At 51.6% G+C, this 14,524-nt stretch overlaps 1 protein-coding gene across 1 annotated transcript in view; it reads right to left on the bottom strand.

Annotated features, from left to right (window-relative positions):
- Positions 1–8,045, bottom strand: part of OTOG (otogelin) — a gene marked incomplete at its 3' end in the record, with an annotated part of 68,452 nt that extends 60,407 nt beyond the window's left edge. Inside the window, 7 exon segments of the mRNA XM_008579715.1 lie at positions 1,971–2,125; positions 2,384–2,476; positions 3,644–3,719; positions 7,248–7,325; positions 7,455–7,503; positions 7,857–7,966; positions 7,968–8,045. Coding sequence (XP_008577937.1) covers positions 1,971–2,125; positions 2,384–2,476; positions 3,644–3,719; positions 7,248–7,325; positions 7,455–7,503; positions 7,857–7,966; positions 7,968–8,045 — 639 coding nt within the window.
- Positions 8,046–14,524: the final 6,479 nt, after the last annotated feature.

The following is a 14,524-nucleotide window of genomic DNA, read 5'->3' as shown; positions in this document are numbered from 1 at the left end:
TGCGATCCCATTGCTGGTCCCCGGTACGGGCACGACACCGAGGGTTGCGATCCCGTTACCGGTCAGTAAAAAAGAGACAAAAAGGAAAAAAAAAAAAAACACAAACACACACCCTCATATGCACCCTGCATAGGTACTCCCAGGGCACTGTCAGTGCACACACTATAAATACTCTCCACTCCTGCCACGCCCCTGGCAGGCAGAGTCTAGTCCTCTCCTGCACACACAGGCACATGTTGCTCCTGTGTCGCTTGTCACACACACATATCTCCTCTAACCCCCGCTCAGACATAGAACCCATACTTCAAAGGACATAGACCCAAGGCAGGTGGCGACACAGTGTTCCCAGATCTTAGAGAAAAGGTCTGAAAATGTGTCCCTGTCTTGTGTGGAAACCCTTCCCAGGAATGAAACTTCCACTAGATTACTGTTAAATGTGGTTAAGCAGGCTGGAGCCACTTCAACTGAAAGCGGAACCTGCAAAAGCTACTTCATGGTCTAAGCAAATGATTTTCAAGCTTTTTTGACCATGACTCACAGTAAGAAATACATATATAATTTTTTTAAGTTTTATAAAATAATGCTTACCCCTATTAATGTGTAATGCATTCTTATAATATTTTCCGTTTTTTTTTTCTTCTCCTTTTTTTTCTGATGCTGTTTGCAACTCATTAATTTGATTTCACAACCCACTAATGTGTGGCAACCCATTAGTCTAAGTAATTGTAATATATCCATCATGAAATGACCTGGTCATGAAAAACTCTGATGTAGGGCAGCCTGAGGCAGAGAGGGGAGAACTGACTGAAGTTTGCAGCCCATCCAGGCATGGCCCCAGGGCAGCCTCACGGTAAGTCTATGCCCGAGATAGAAGGATCACACCCAGGCGGCAGAAGGATGACACTGAGCACTAGGATCTCCCCAAACCCCCATCCCTTTGGTCCTAACTCCGTACTGGCCAGGTGGCCTCCAGCAGAGCTGGCTCCCCAAGTAGACTTTCCTCCAGGTGGGGGAGTACTGACCTGTGACCTGTGTGATTCCCCACTCAACCCAGGGGCAGGTGTGTAAATCAGGTCAGCCTGACAGGGACTCTCACACATATATACGTATATTTGACAGACTTTTACTGAGCACTAATCTAGGCAGTAAGAACACCAAACCAAAAGACATGGCCCCTGAGCCTAGAGAGCTTGCATCTGGTAGAAGAGACCAACCCAGAAACAGACCTGCGTAAGAGAAACCCAATGACAGGGTCATGATGCAGAGTTTTAGTTACACACAGAAGAGCTCCTCAGCCAGCTTGGGAGGTCAGGGGCTCCTTAGAGGAGGGGACCATAAACTGAGTCATCCAGGACATCCATCATTTTTGCTGAGGGGCCATGCTCTTTCTCCTCTCAGGCCCTTAGCACCCAATGTTCCCTTTGCCTAGAATGTTCTTACGCTCACCCCACCCCTGCCACTCTTCATTTGGCTAACTTCAATTCATTCTTCAGATCCCAACTGAAATGTCACTTCCTCCAGGAAGGCTTCCCTGACCACCAGCCTTCCCAATAAACAAGATTAGGTTTCCATCACAAGCTCGTAGCATTTGACGTTTCTCCTCTGTAGCACTCAGTTGCACTTGAAATGATCCATTTCATTTGATGTCTGCTTTCTTCATTAGACTATAAGTTCCATGAGGACAAAGACCATATCTATACTGTTGTCCACTGGGCCTCCCACCACCAAGTCTTGTACCAGGAAAAGAGTATGCACTTAATAAGTTCTTGGTGAGTAAGTGACTAAATGAATAAATGGCTAGGAGCAACCAGGAGTGGGTGAGCGAGAGCTGTGCAGACTCCCTAGGCAGGAGCTGGGGGATGGGAGGAGGAAGGAGTCAGTCTCTCTAACTATGACAGGCAGAGCCCGGGCCAGCCCAGCCTTCAGAGCCTGGTTGCCTTCCTGGACAAGCAGGACAGGAGAGGTCTCACCTGGATGGAGAAGCTCTGCCCCTCGGGTTCGTGGCGCCCCACCAATGTGTAGCTGCTCTTGCCAGAGAGGTAGTAGTAGAGGCCGTCAAATGTCTCCACGTGGTGCTGTCCCCACGCCCGGCAGATGCTATCCCGCTCAGGGCCGGCATTGTACACTGAGGCAGGGAAAAGAGAGCCTCTCTGTATAGCTGCAGTGGTCACCAAGCCAGAGGCTGGCAGGTTCCATCCCTGACAAGGCCACCCTTTCCTCCCCCAGCCTTCTCTGCACCCATGGCCCCTCCCAGGGCGGGATGGAGCCCAGACCCACCCATCTGGCAGCGTGGTCCGGTGGCATTGAAGCGTCTGCAGTCTTTCTCCCCCAGCCTTCTCTGCACCCATGGCCCCTCCCAGGGTGGGATGGAGCCCAGACCCACCCATCTGGCAGCGTGGTCCGGTGGCATTGAAGCGTCTGCAGTCACAGAAGGCCGGGTGCACACACTCACCCCCATTGAAGCAGGAGAACAAGTCTGCAAGGGAAACACAGAGGCATCTCCCCACCAGCCAAGCCTGGCAGAACCTGGTGATGAAGCCCCTCCCTCGCACCAGGGCACCAGGCCCCGGCCCTCCCAGGCCTCACAGAACTCAGACCATCATCACAGGCAGCCCCAACATTCCCCAGCAGCTAGCCTGAGTGCGTGCACAAGGGGGGTGCCTCAGACCACAGCCCTGTCTCCTCCTGGCAGGCAGGTGGAGTGGGGATACAGAGATTTGCCTTTGGCATGCACCGAGTGGCCCCCAGGCCAGCCCCACCTGGGCCTTCAGTTCTCTCAACTACGTTCCTTGCTAGCAGGCGAGGCAGGTGGAACTGAGAATATGGAGTATGTGAGGAGAGCAGGGAGACTGCCTGGAGATCCCCATGACAGTTCTTCCTCACTGCACCATCAGCTCTGGGAAAGAGCCAAGGTGTAGACCAGGGGCTGGTGGACAGGCCTCGCCTGTGCAACACAGCAGCGAGAATGGCCACAGATGAGGAGAAGACAAAGCAGGGCAGAGAGTGGTGAGGGAAGGAGCCGCGATGTGAGGTGAGGGGCCACAGACACAGGACATAGGAGAGAAGGGGCCACAGACACAGGACAGGGGAGTGGAGTGGCCACAGACACAGGACATAGGAGAGGAGTGGCCACAGACACAGGACAGGGGAGTGGAGTGGCCACAGACACAGGACATAGGAGAGAAGGGGCCACAGACACAGGACAGGTGAGAGCAGTGGCCACAGACATAGGATGGAGCTGGGGGTAGGCACAGACACAGGACAGACTGAGGGGATAAGCCACAGAAAAGATGACAGCATGAAGGTCCATGCCACAGGAAGTAGGAAGAGGCCACAGACACAGGGTGAGGTGGAGGGAAAACAAGCACTAAGTACGGAAGCACAGTCCCCCTGGAGGCAGACAGTGGGGGGGAGGCCCCAGAGCCATGGTCACAGGAACAGGACTCTGGAGAGGCAGCTGCTCCGGCAGAAGGGAGAAGGCAGGGTGGCGCTGAAGGCTGGGCTGGGGAAGGGGAAGGAGACCCCAAGCAGGGAAAAGAGGCCACAGGAGGACCAAGGAAAGCCCCCGTCTGTGCTCACAGGCCTCTGTGCAGCCAGGGCCCTCCCACACACAGCTCACAGCCACAGGGAGGGTGCCACTTACACGACGGTGCACACTTAGCCCGATGGAGCCGCCTTTCCCAGGAAGACTTGGCCAGGGAGTCCAGGGCTTCAGCCTCCTTTTATAGACATGAGGAGGAAGAGGGCCAGTCAAGGGCTGCCCTCAGGGCTGGCTACTGGTGGCCTTCATGGAGGTCGCAGCCCTTCCTGTTCATCACCTGGAGGTAGGGAGCTCCCCTGCCCCTCCTACCACAGCCACTCCACCTCCCTGGGCCTCCTCTGAGAGGCCTGTCCTAGGCCCAGAGGAGCAAAGACTCAGCTTTTACCCTTCAAAGTGGCAGTTCCATGACAGGCCAGTGAGGCCCATAGCCTGAAAACGTGCCCTCCTCCAGGCTCCAACACCTCCCTTCTTCCCCAGTAAAACTTTGTGTCCTCCACAGCCCCCCACAAAACCCCCTTGTCTGGAGAACAAACATGAGGCAGAGCTAAGAAACAAAAGCAGCCCCTGGCCCCAGGTCAGGGGAACATCTCACCCCCACCCCACCTCAGCCTTCCTTTGGGGCTCTTCCAACAAAAGCAGGAACAGCGCCTCACAGATCGCCACCCCCTGTCCTCAGAACTCAGCTCCTCGACAGCAGGGCAAGGCGTGGCTAAGAAACCCTATTGTTCAGACACAAATCCCAACACATGGCCTCTCCAGACATAAACCATCTGAAATTAGTACTGTCCCCAACATCATGGGTGTTCAGGCAGCACACAGCTAGATGACATGCCCGCCAAACTCTCAGAGCTCCAGTCCAAGGTGTCTCATGTCCCCTGGGAGTGGGACCCCAGCACAGTGGCTCCCCCTGAGCTCAGAGGCTCAGCCTCCTCATTTAGACAATGTCCCCAGAACCGTGTGCCAGGCACTGCACTAGGTGCAGTGAATGGGACAAAGTCTGAGCCCTCTGGAGCTTGTGTTCTGTTCACAGGGCCAAGAAGCCACAAACCACACTGTGGGCATTTGTTCTGTACATTTCCCCCTTGTCATCTCCACATACCCAGGCTGAACTCCAGCCTCCAGCAAATGGTTTAGAGCACAGGAAGAACTCAGAGCCTGGGTCCCTGGAGCCCAACCCCAGATCTTGGTCCCTCCTCAGCAAGTGGACTCTCTACCTTGTCCTCTGACATGTACACCCTTCCTCTTCACTGTCCTCTTGGCTCCCTGGGAGGTCACGGCCCATCCTTTGCCAGGTTTTGGTGTTCTTGCCCCATGTTGGCTCCTGCCTGGCTCCTGGGTTCTTCCCAGCAATCCTTACCCAGCAGACCCGGACCCGGGCCCAGCCCGCGCAGCCAGGCTCCCATCCTGGTAGTAACCTATCTTCCCCGCCCTCAGAAACCACAGAAAATAGGAGAAGGTGGGGCTGAGGGAAACAGTCACCACCCTCATCCCACTCTACAGCCACAAGAGAGCTCTTAATTAAACTCAGTCATTGTGTCATGCCCTCCTCGCCCCACCTCAGATGTGGCATAGCCTCTGAGACTCGTGTTATGAGGATAAGACAGGCCCCTTCTGCAAAGAGTCAAAGCCTTTTTAAAGAATTCTTCAAATCCTGTTCAAATGATTAGTCTTCGGGATCAACGAGGGATTCTTAATCATTTTTATGCCATGAACCTTTGACAATCTAGTGAAGCCGATGTGGACATCTTCTCAGAGCAATGTTTTTAAATACATAAAATAAACCATAAGATTACAAAGGAAATCAATTACACTGCAACACAGCTATGAAGATGTTTTATAAAAATGTGTGATTTAGTAATATTTGTGCTTCTTATTAGCATATTAAATAACAAGATCTGGTAGAAAGACTTATCACTGCCAAAATTGAGCATTAATGCTATCTTGAGGCATCAACAATGATATAAGGTGATAGGAAAATACAAGGGTGCTTCATAAAGTTCATAGAAAGATTCGTATTACCTTTCAATTCTATTTTTCCAACAACTTTCTGAAGTATTCTCGTATCTGTGATTTCTATTGGTGACCATCACAGACACTGTTAATACACCTGTGGTTTGTAGCCTATAGTGATAACTGAAAGGGATGCTAGATTTCAGTTGGATTGAGGTTCCTATAAATAGCAATGCATTTTTTTTGGTCTACACCACCAATTCTCTGGAGGAAGGTTGCACTCTGTAGGGGTGGGGCAGTATTGAAATGAAGGTTGGTCAGCTGCTGGTCTGGGACACTTCCCCACTTCCAGTGTCTGGGCATTCCAGACAGGAGCTCTCGAAGTGTCCTTGGTACATGGGCCTCAGTCCCCCCAACCCCACTCCAGTCCCCTTAGAGGAGGGCCCTTCTAACTCCTTGGTGCTTTAAGGAATAATATGAGAAACTTGCCTGGGTCACCTGGCCCAGGTATTTGTGACCCTTCCCCAAGGAAAAGGGGGTATGCCTACCCTGGAAACCAGCAAGGAAGGAAGGATCATTTCCCCACTAAAATGAAAGGATTCGTGGAATCACATGGGGCATTTGTGGTACAGAGAGACAGGCCTAACTCCACCAGGGGACTTTGCTGCACCTGGTCACTGCGAGGCCCTGGCAAGTCATCCACCTACCTGCATTTCCCTATCTATGGAAAGAATAACTATGTTACCTTTTAACTCAAACTGTATTTGCCTGTGATTCTAAAACTTGGCACCTGAAAGAGTGGGAAAACAAGAAACAAGAGACCAAGAGAATCCACATTAGAGAAGAAGCATGCTCCTCACCCCCTTGGGGCCTTCATTATCTATTTCCAAATGGTAAGCAGTTGAGACTCACTGTTTTCTATTATAAACAATGCTCCCCAACCTGCTGGCACAAGGGGCTACCCAAGCTGATCGCTGGGGCTGGGGAGCCTGAGTTGAGGCTCAAGCTGCTCTGGGGGACCTGGCGGCAGGTGGGCTGCATTTGGAACATGTCTGTAGTTATAGAAAGGAGACAAATGCTGGCCAGGATTAGAAAGAGGACTTGAGTCACCTGATCCAGAGACCAAAGAAGTTTGGCAAAGGGAGTAAACAAACACAGAGGATCCCAGGAGGGTGGGCAAAAGACTGCAACAAACACAGAGGATCCCAGGAGGGTGGGCAAAAGGGAGGGTGCACAACAGGGAGGGGTCAAAACTCAAAGGACAGTAGCTCAGGGCTCTGCTTCTTAGCCAATCCTTCCTTGCAGCCTCCACCAGGTGGCCCCGTTTTTGTCTTGCTTCTCAGAGCAGCATTCCCAGGGCACTGCTCAAGATACAGAGAGGAGCCTGTGACAGAGTCGAGGACCTTCGCAGGCCAGGCAGGGAGAAGAGAACTGCACTCTCCTAAACTCTCACCTTCCTACTTTCGCCTGCGGGAGGGGAGAGCTCAGCTGTCTCCTGAAAGGGCCTTGGTGCCCACCTCCCATTAAAAAAAAAAAAAAAATCAAGCCTGCTTCATGTCCCCAAGAGACCAGAAAAGTGAGAATAGAAGTGTTGTATGAATTTGCACACTTCAGACATGCTAGGAACCTGTTTGTTCCCTTCTGAGTAACTCCAGAGACAGCCCTCCTGTAACGTACAGAGCTTCCTGCCAGCCTCAGATCCAGACAGAAATAAACCTCCTGCCCAGTAAAGCCCCTTCCCCAGGTCTCCCCTTACCTGGCCTCCCATCACTGTTGTATCAGCCCCTGTGGCAACGGTCGCCTCCTGGTGGCTGTGGCTAGATGAGAAACAAGTCTGGCATGTGTGGAGGGCTGAAAATGGGCCATGCTCCCCACCATAGCCAAGCCCAACCCATCCTCCATGCTAAACCCCTGGGGTCAGGAATAAAGATTGGGGGGCAGCCACAAACTCATTGCTACTCACCTGGGTTCCCGGGCTGGCTCTGCACTGCCGGGTGGTGTGGGTGCTGCAGCTGGGGAGAGGAGATTGTTCTCCACTCAAGCTATGCTTCCCTTCATTGGGGCCTCCCACCACCGGTCCCCCACCTGCTAGGAAGCCTCTCCCACATCGCACAGCATTCCCCATTCTCTCTCCCTGCAGCCTTCTCAAATCCTTTCTCCCCTTCCCTAGTGACCCTTCTCCAACAAGGGTTTCCCTCTTTCCTCCCACTGCTTGGGCCCCACTTCTCTCTAGTTCCCCACCTTAGATCTCTTCCACCCTGCCTAGCTTGGGACTCATCCCCTTGGGTCACAGGCCTGCCTCTATTGCCTTCGCGTCCTCTCTCCTCGACCCTCTCCCTGGCTGTCCCTCTGCCCTCCCTCAGACCTTCTCCCTTTCTCCATCTTTCCAACTGCCCAGGCCCGTTCCCCTAAAAGTGACCCCAGCCCCGATCTCCCTGAGTCCACACTCCTCTCTCAGAGACGCTGCACCAGCAGGGGACTCTCCTGCCGGCTCACCCCGGGGCAGCCAGACGCAAGCCAGCAGCAAGCCGAGCGCGGGCGCTGGGGCTCCCATCGGGGCACGCAGGGACAGGGAGTCTGAGCGCAGGGCCGGGCTCCCGCGGTGCCGCTCCGGGCCAAGGCAGGGTCACACCTTCGCTCTGCAGCGGGCGGGCGCTGTCCCTCTCGCTCTCATGCCCCAGGGCTCTCTCGGCCCCTCCTCCCAGACACTTGGCTCCTCCCCTAGCTAGAGTGACAGGACTGCCCAACTCATTACCATAATTTAGGCGCCAGACGACGTCCCAGCCTTCGCCTTCTTCCCTCCTTGGTCAGTGGCTACCCCTCCCCAGGGGAGACTGGATCCAGAACACCCAGCCCTAAGTCCCCTGCGGAAGTAAGGAGACAGCCTGTGTAGCCCTCAGCTCCCCTAACCTGGGTCCTGAAAGCCCCTTACACTAGAAACCCAAGACGTGGGTATGATCTGGGGTGCCCTCTCCTTTTACAGAGGGCCATACTGAGGCCCTGGGACATGCCACTCGGAGGTCAGTGGTCAGTGGTCAGTAGCAGAGCCAGGGCTCAGGCCTGCAGAGTCCTAGCCTGTGCTTCAGCCACTCCCCACTACAGCTTCCACTGGGTTCCCAAATCCCCATCCCACCCCAAGTTTTGAGCACCTCTCGGGAGTGGATCATGACACAGTCCTCTGAATGCCCAGCATTAGCTCAGGCCCCAGGTCAGAAAATGTTGACTGGCTGACAGAGTGCCTCATACTCTTAAATTATTGCCCCCATCAAGGCCAGACTTTGACAAAAACAACTTTAATTTTTTTTAGTGATACATAATAATTGTACATATTTATGGGGCATGTGTGATAATTTGATACATGTACACAATGTGCAATGATTAGATCAAGATAATTGGAATTTCCATCACCTCATTCATTTACCATTTCTTTGTGTTGGGAACATTCCACATCTCTTCTAGCTGTTTTGAAATACACAATAAATTGTCAGCTTTAGTCACCCTGCTGTGCTATCAAATCCTAGAATTTATTTTTTCTACATATCTGTATTTTTGTACTCATTAACCAACGTTTCTTCACCCCCTCTCTGGTCTATCCTTACCAGTTTCTCGTAACCACTATTCTACTCTCTACCTCCATGAGATCAACTTTTTTAGCTCCCACGTATGAGTAACAACATGCAATATTTCTCTTTCTGAGCCTGGCTTATTTCACTTAACACAAGGTCCTCCATGTTCATCCATGTTGCTGCAAATTACAGGACTCTGTTCTTTTTTATGAATGAATAGTATTCCACTATGTATACATACCACATTTTCTTTATCCATTCATCTGTTGATGGACACCTAGGCTGATTCCATATCTTGGCTATTAGGAATAGTGCTGCAATAAACATGTTAGTGCAGATACCCTTTCTTTCACACACACACACACACACACACACACACACACACACACACACACACACACCCCAAGCAGTGAGATTGCTGGATCATATGGTATTTCTATTTTAAGTCTTTTGAGGAAACTTCATAGTAAAAAAACAACTTTAATTTTGTGAACCAGGTATAATCTCTGCCTGGGAGAAACTTTTAAATGGTGAAAAAGTGGGCCTGAGAGGCTTGGGAACCTATGCCTCATTCACTGGGCCAACATTTAGGGAACACGAACTAGATTCCAGGGCTTGCAGATAATGATGATGATATTGGCCACAGGAGACCCCTGGGCAGGGATACAGATTTAAGATGCATTCATTCATTCATTCATTCATTCATCCATCCATTCAACAAATGTATTGAGCATCTATTCCATGTCACACACTGTTCTAAGCATGTAGTGCTAAAGTTCACATAGCTATCCTTACATAGGGTACCTGAAGCATGGGCATGGACAGAAAGGTGAAGAGGAGAGAGCCAAGGGTGCAGCCTTAAAGGACATTGGTTAGGGAATGGGTGAAGCCAGGTTTTTCTCAGAGGAAGCTTGAAAAGGAACATTCATGGGAGAGGAGACCAGAACTCAGCGCTGTCCTCAAAACCAAGAGAGGAGCATTTTAAGGAGGGAGTCTGTGGGGGTAGTGGTTATGCAAAGGAAGGATTGAGGTGGCCAGTGGACCATATTCCCCTGGTAAGGGAATTCCCACTCTGCCTAGATTCTAAACATGAAATAAATGATTATACGAAGGGTCTTCAAAAAGTTCACGAGAAGATTTGTATTATCTTTTAATTCTATTTTTCCACGAACTGTTTGAAGTGCCCTCGTATGAAATGTAGAGAATCAATGAAGTAGTTGGAAGCGAATATATTTTGTGTGGTCTTTTCTGGACTATTGAAAATCCCACAAGTTTTATCTTTTATCTCTGTTTTAACTAGTAAATGCTAAGGTGAGAACATGAATAGTATTTTAAGGTGCTTCTCCAGAAGGGTTTGCATCTTAAACTAGGCAATAATTTAGTCCAAAAATAGTCAGCTTGCAAAACTTCAGTTATTGGGGAAGAGATGCAGAGAGGTGGTCTTTAGGTGCTCCTGAAGTTATAATGATAAGTGGTTACTTGATTTAGACTGCTGTCCATCTCCTTGCCCCTGCCCCCTGACATGGTGCAAACGGGTCAGGTGCCTGTCTTGGGTTAAGTCTGGGCACAAACCCCACAGTTAAATCCCCTCCCCCCTACCCCACCAAACACATACATTCACACTTTTGATTACCCCTCTCCTGACCCTCCCTTTTCCTCTCAGTCTGTCCCAGGCCTGGTTCATTATTGTGTTTGCACCCAGCACTAGAGTTAAGCTAACTTTGGCTGAATTGAATCAGATGAATCAGACAGTCTGGACCCCGGGTAAAGGTCACCCATAAATCAGGATGTCACTGCCAGTCTCTTCATGCTTCAGCAAATGTGTGTGAGTGTGTTCGATTCGGTTTTGGTTCTCTTTTGGTTTTTTGTTTTGTTTTGTTTTTACTTTTTTGGAAGTGGGGGGAGCCTAGGGAAGGTGGAAGGGGAAGTCAGTTGAGGGGGCACTCCCACACTGGTTCAGGCCCCTGGGGCTCCAATAAGACCCAGCCCTGCCCCCAGGGATTTCACAGATCAAGGACTGATTTCTTCCTAGTGGGGAAAGTGCACGGAGGAGGCCATTATGGATGTACGCTGAAGATGAGATGTGTGACATGGGGTGACGGTCTCAGGAAGGCGGATGGGTCTCTACCCGTGTATCCAAAGAAAACTGACTAGGGGGCCCACCTCCTACCCACCGATGTGAAGAGTCTCCAGACCTCTATATTCAAAAAAGCCTCAAACCTCCTCCCCACGTCTCCGCGATCCTCGTCCTGAACCGCATGTGACTGGGGACCATTTCAAGAGGAACGCCAGCCTCGAGCCCAGCTACTGCCACCAGCAGAGCGCGCGCGTGCACACACACACACACACACAGACGACGATTCACGACAGGTGTCTCGCGCCTCCCAGCGGCCCCGCCCCGCCTCCTCCCCCACCCAGGCCCCGCCCCACAGCTCCCAGGCCCTGCCCCATCCCGAAGGCTGCTCGGCTGGCTCCTGTCAGCTCCCGGCAGCCGGGCACCCGAAGGGAGCTGGTCGTGCAAAGACGTGGCCCCATCCAGCCAAGCCATGGACCGGAAGGTGGCCCGAGAATTTCGGCACAAGGTCAGACCTGCGAGAGGCGCCCCAGCTTCGGGGACTCCAGAGTCCCGGGGGGGGGGGGGGCTAGGCAGCTCCAGTGCTACCCCTCTTTTCCTGCCCAGCTTGAGGGCTCTGGGTGGGATGGCACCCTTGAGGGTCGTTTGGCTGGCAACAGGGATCCCAGTAAAATGAGAAACGGGGCACTGCGAGTCCAGGTGTAGGGACTCTAAACTGATCTCCTCAAAGTGTCCTTTCTCCTGCCCTCCAGGGGCTGGGATGGCTCTGGGGTTGGAATTCATTCTGGCCTTAGCCTGAGACAGGGCACTTCCCTAAGGTGCCCCATAGCAGGCCAATCTCCCTCCTTCTTAGTGCCCCCAGCTCAGGACTTTTGAAGCCTGTGGAGAGAGTCTGGGGCAGTATCTGAGAGGTGAGGATTGGGAGAAGGAAACTGTGTGTCCTTTCTCTGCCCTTTGACCTCAAAACGCAAGTTAGAAGCATTTCAGGGAGTCCCCTACCTGCCTCCGGACCTTTCTCAGGGCCTGAGAAATAACTGAGGACTGGTGATGGCCAGGGTGCAGTGGGGAGGAAGTGAGGACATACCGAGGGTGTGAGGAGCTGGGCTCTGGCCAGCCACATCCTTCAGGCAGAGCCACATCTCCCCTGCTGTGGGACTTCATTCGTGGTCCGGGGTCCTAAAAGACTGTCATTGGAAGCTGGGCATTTTTCAGAACTGTTTCTAAAGCTGTACAGGATCTGCTGAGGTCCTGGGGACAGAGGACCGTTGAAGAGACCCAGTGGGCTTCCCCACCAGGCCTTAGGATCCCTCAGAGTCTGGAGTGAAACCACAGGTGTCTGGAGCTACTCACAGGCCCTGCCTGAGAGGTAGTCAACTGTGTGCTCTGAGGCCATCCCGGAGCCCCAGAGGGGGAGTGTCTTTAGACCAAGCCAAACCCCTTCCTGGGTCTGAGGGGCAGAGCATAGGCAGGCAAGGTCAGGGTGCTTAACCCCTGCCTTCCCATAGAGAGGCCAAGAGAAACCCAAGAAGCCAGCCAATGTGGGCCACAGGGCTAAGGACCAGGGGCTGAGGATCATTCATTCATTTAATAAACATGTTTTGAGCACCTATTCTGTGCCAGACCCAGTCTGTACCCTCAAATTACAGGCCATGTGGGTGGGAGACAGACCCTTTGCTAGTAATTACCCACGGCTGGGTGCTGATTATTGGGACCAATGTTTGGTAGGGTCACAGAGGAGACAGCTCATAATGGCAGAAGTCTCCTAAAAACAAGGCCTTGGGCATACCGGATCCTGCTCCCAGGGCTGAGAAATAGCTGGAAGTTCCATAAGAGTTCAGCTGGCAAATATCAAGAGCAGAATGAGATAGTGTTCACCAGTGCATCCTGTTTCAAAAGGATGTGTGGGGAGAAATTTCAGCCACTGAGGACATTTGGTGAGTGTAGATTTCAGGCAACCCACTTAGAAGGAGCTCAACCTCTCGTCCCCACCCCAAGACTTGGGCTTGAATTTCACTTTACCACCCTTGCACTGTAATGTCAGCCTCTCTTTTGCCTTCTTCCAGTGGGGTACCTACTCTGCCTGTTTTGCGAGAATCACCTCTGAGTCTCTGGTGCCTGACTCAGCCCCTAAGTTTGGCCCTTCCTTCTCCCCAGGCCCCACAGGCTCCAAAGGGCCTCAGGTCTCTGTGTTTCTACAGCCCTGCTCTTCCTCATCACAAGAGTCATTACCTATTAATGCCCTTGTGTGTGCAGGCAGGGCAGGCACCATGCTGGGCAAGGCCTGGGTTGGACTTTGTGCCCTGCTGCCTCAGAGACCGCAGCAGCCTTCCCCTCCTAGGTTGGGGATCGTTCAGGAACTGGGGAGAGAAGAGGAAGCAGCAGAAGATGCTGGGTGAAATTTACAGCCTGCTGTTGATTGCTTTCTATATGTCCCTTTCTTTGTGTTTTGGAGCAAATATACCCCTGGGGAATGATGTGCAATCTAAATCCTTAGTTGTTAGAGATGGTGTTTAAGGTGGTGTGTTATAATAGAAGAAGCTGTGTGACCTTGAGCAAGTTACATAACTCCTCTGTGCCTCAGTGCTCTAATTTGTGAAATGAGGATAACAATATTTAACTAATAAGGATATCATGAGTGCTGAATGAGATCTACATGTGTGCAGGGAGCTTACGTAGACCCTAGCACTTTGAGAGTCCTCAGCAAATGTCCACTGTTGTGTATTATATGGAGTTAGACAGAACTGGGATCAAATCTCCCTGTCACTAACTGCCAGTGAGACCTTGGGTAAGCCACTTAATCTCTCTGAGCTTTAGTTTCCTTAGCTATGAGATGGGATTCCTAGTGCTTACCTCACGAGACAGGATTAAACAGCATTCAAGTACTGGTGCTCTGGGCCCACAGTAACCACTGTGACTGTTCCCAGCCGGACTACAGGATGTCCTGCTGTTTGAGCCAATAGGCCCCAGGCATTTGCTTCTCTCAGCTTGTGCAGTTTGCCCAAGGCCCCCAGCAGCACTTACATGCCCTTCCCTGTAACAGGTAACAGCCTTGGGCCAGGAAGAGGAGTGGAAGGTCTGGCATGATCAGAAACTAAGGTTTCTCCCCCAGAGAACCAGCTTTTCAAAGAAATACTGCTCCTCTGTTCATAGCACGTGCACATTGCAGGAACTTGGTTACTCATTTGCTCAAAAAGTATTTACAACCTTTTCACCAATCATGCATTTATGGACATCTCTACTGTACCCTGCCCAAGACTAGGCATCTGGGCGTGGGGCAGCATGAGTAAAGTCAGAAAGAGTCCCTGCCTTCAAGGAATTTACTAACCATTTATTTACTCATTCATTTATTCACACATACAATAGATATTGACTGAGCTCCTAATACATGCCAGG

This window comes from Galeopterus variegatus, unplaced genomic scaffold (genome assembly GCF_000696425.1).
Source record: "Galeopterus variegatus unplaced genomic scaffold, G_variegatus-3.0.2 Scaffold1946, whole genome shotgun sequence".
Taxonomy (NCBI): domain Eukaryota; kingdom Metazoa; phylum Chordata; class Mammalia; order Dermoptera; family Cynocephalidae; genus Galeopterus; species Galeopterus variegatus.
Note: the sequence above shows the minus strand (reverse complement) of the source record. Positions and strands in the feature narration are given on the sequence as shown.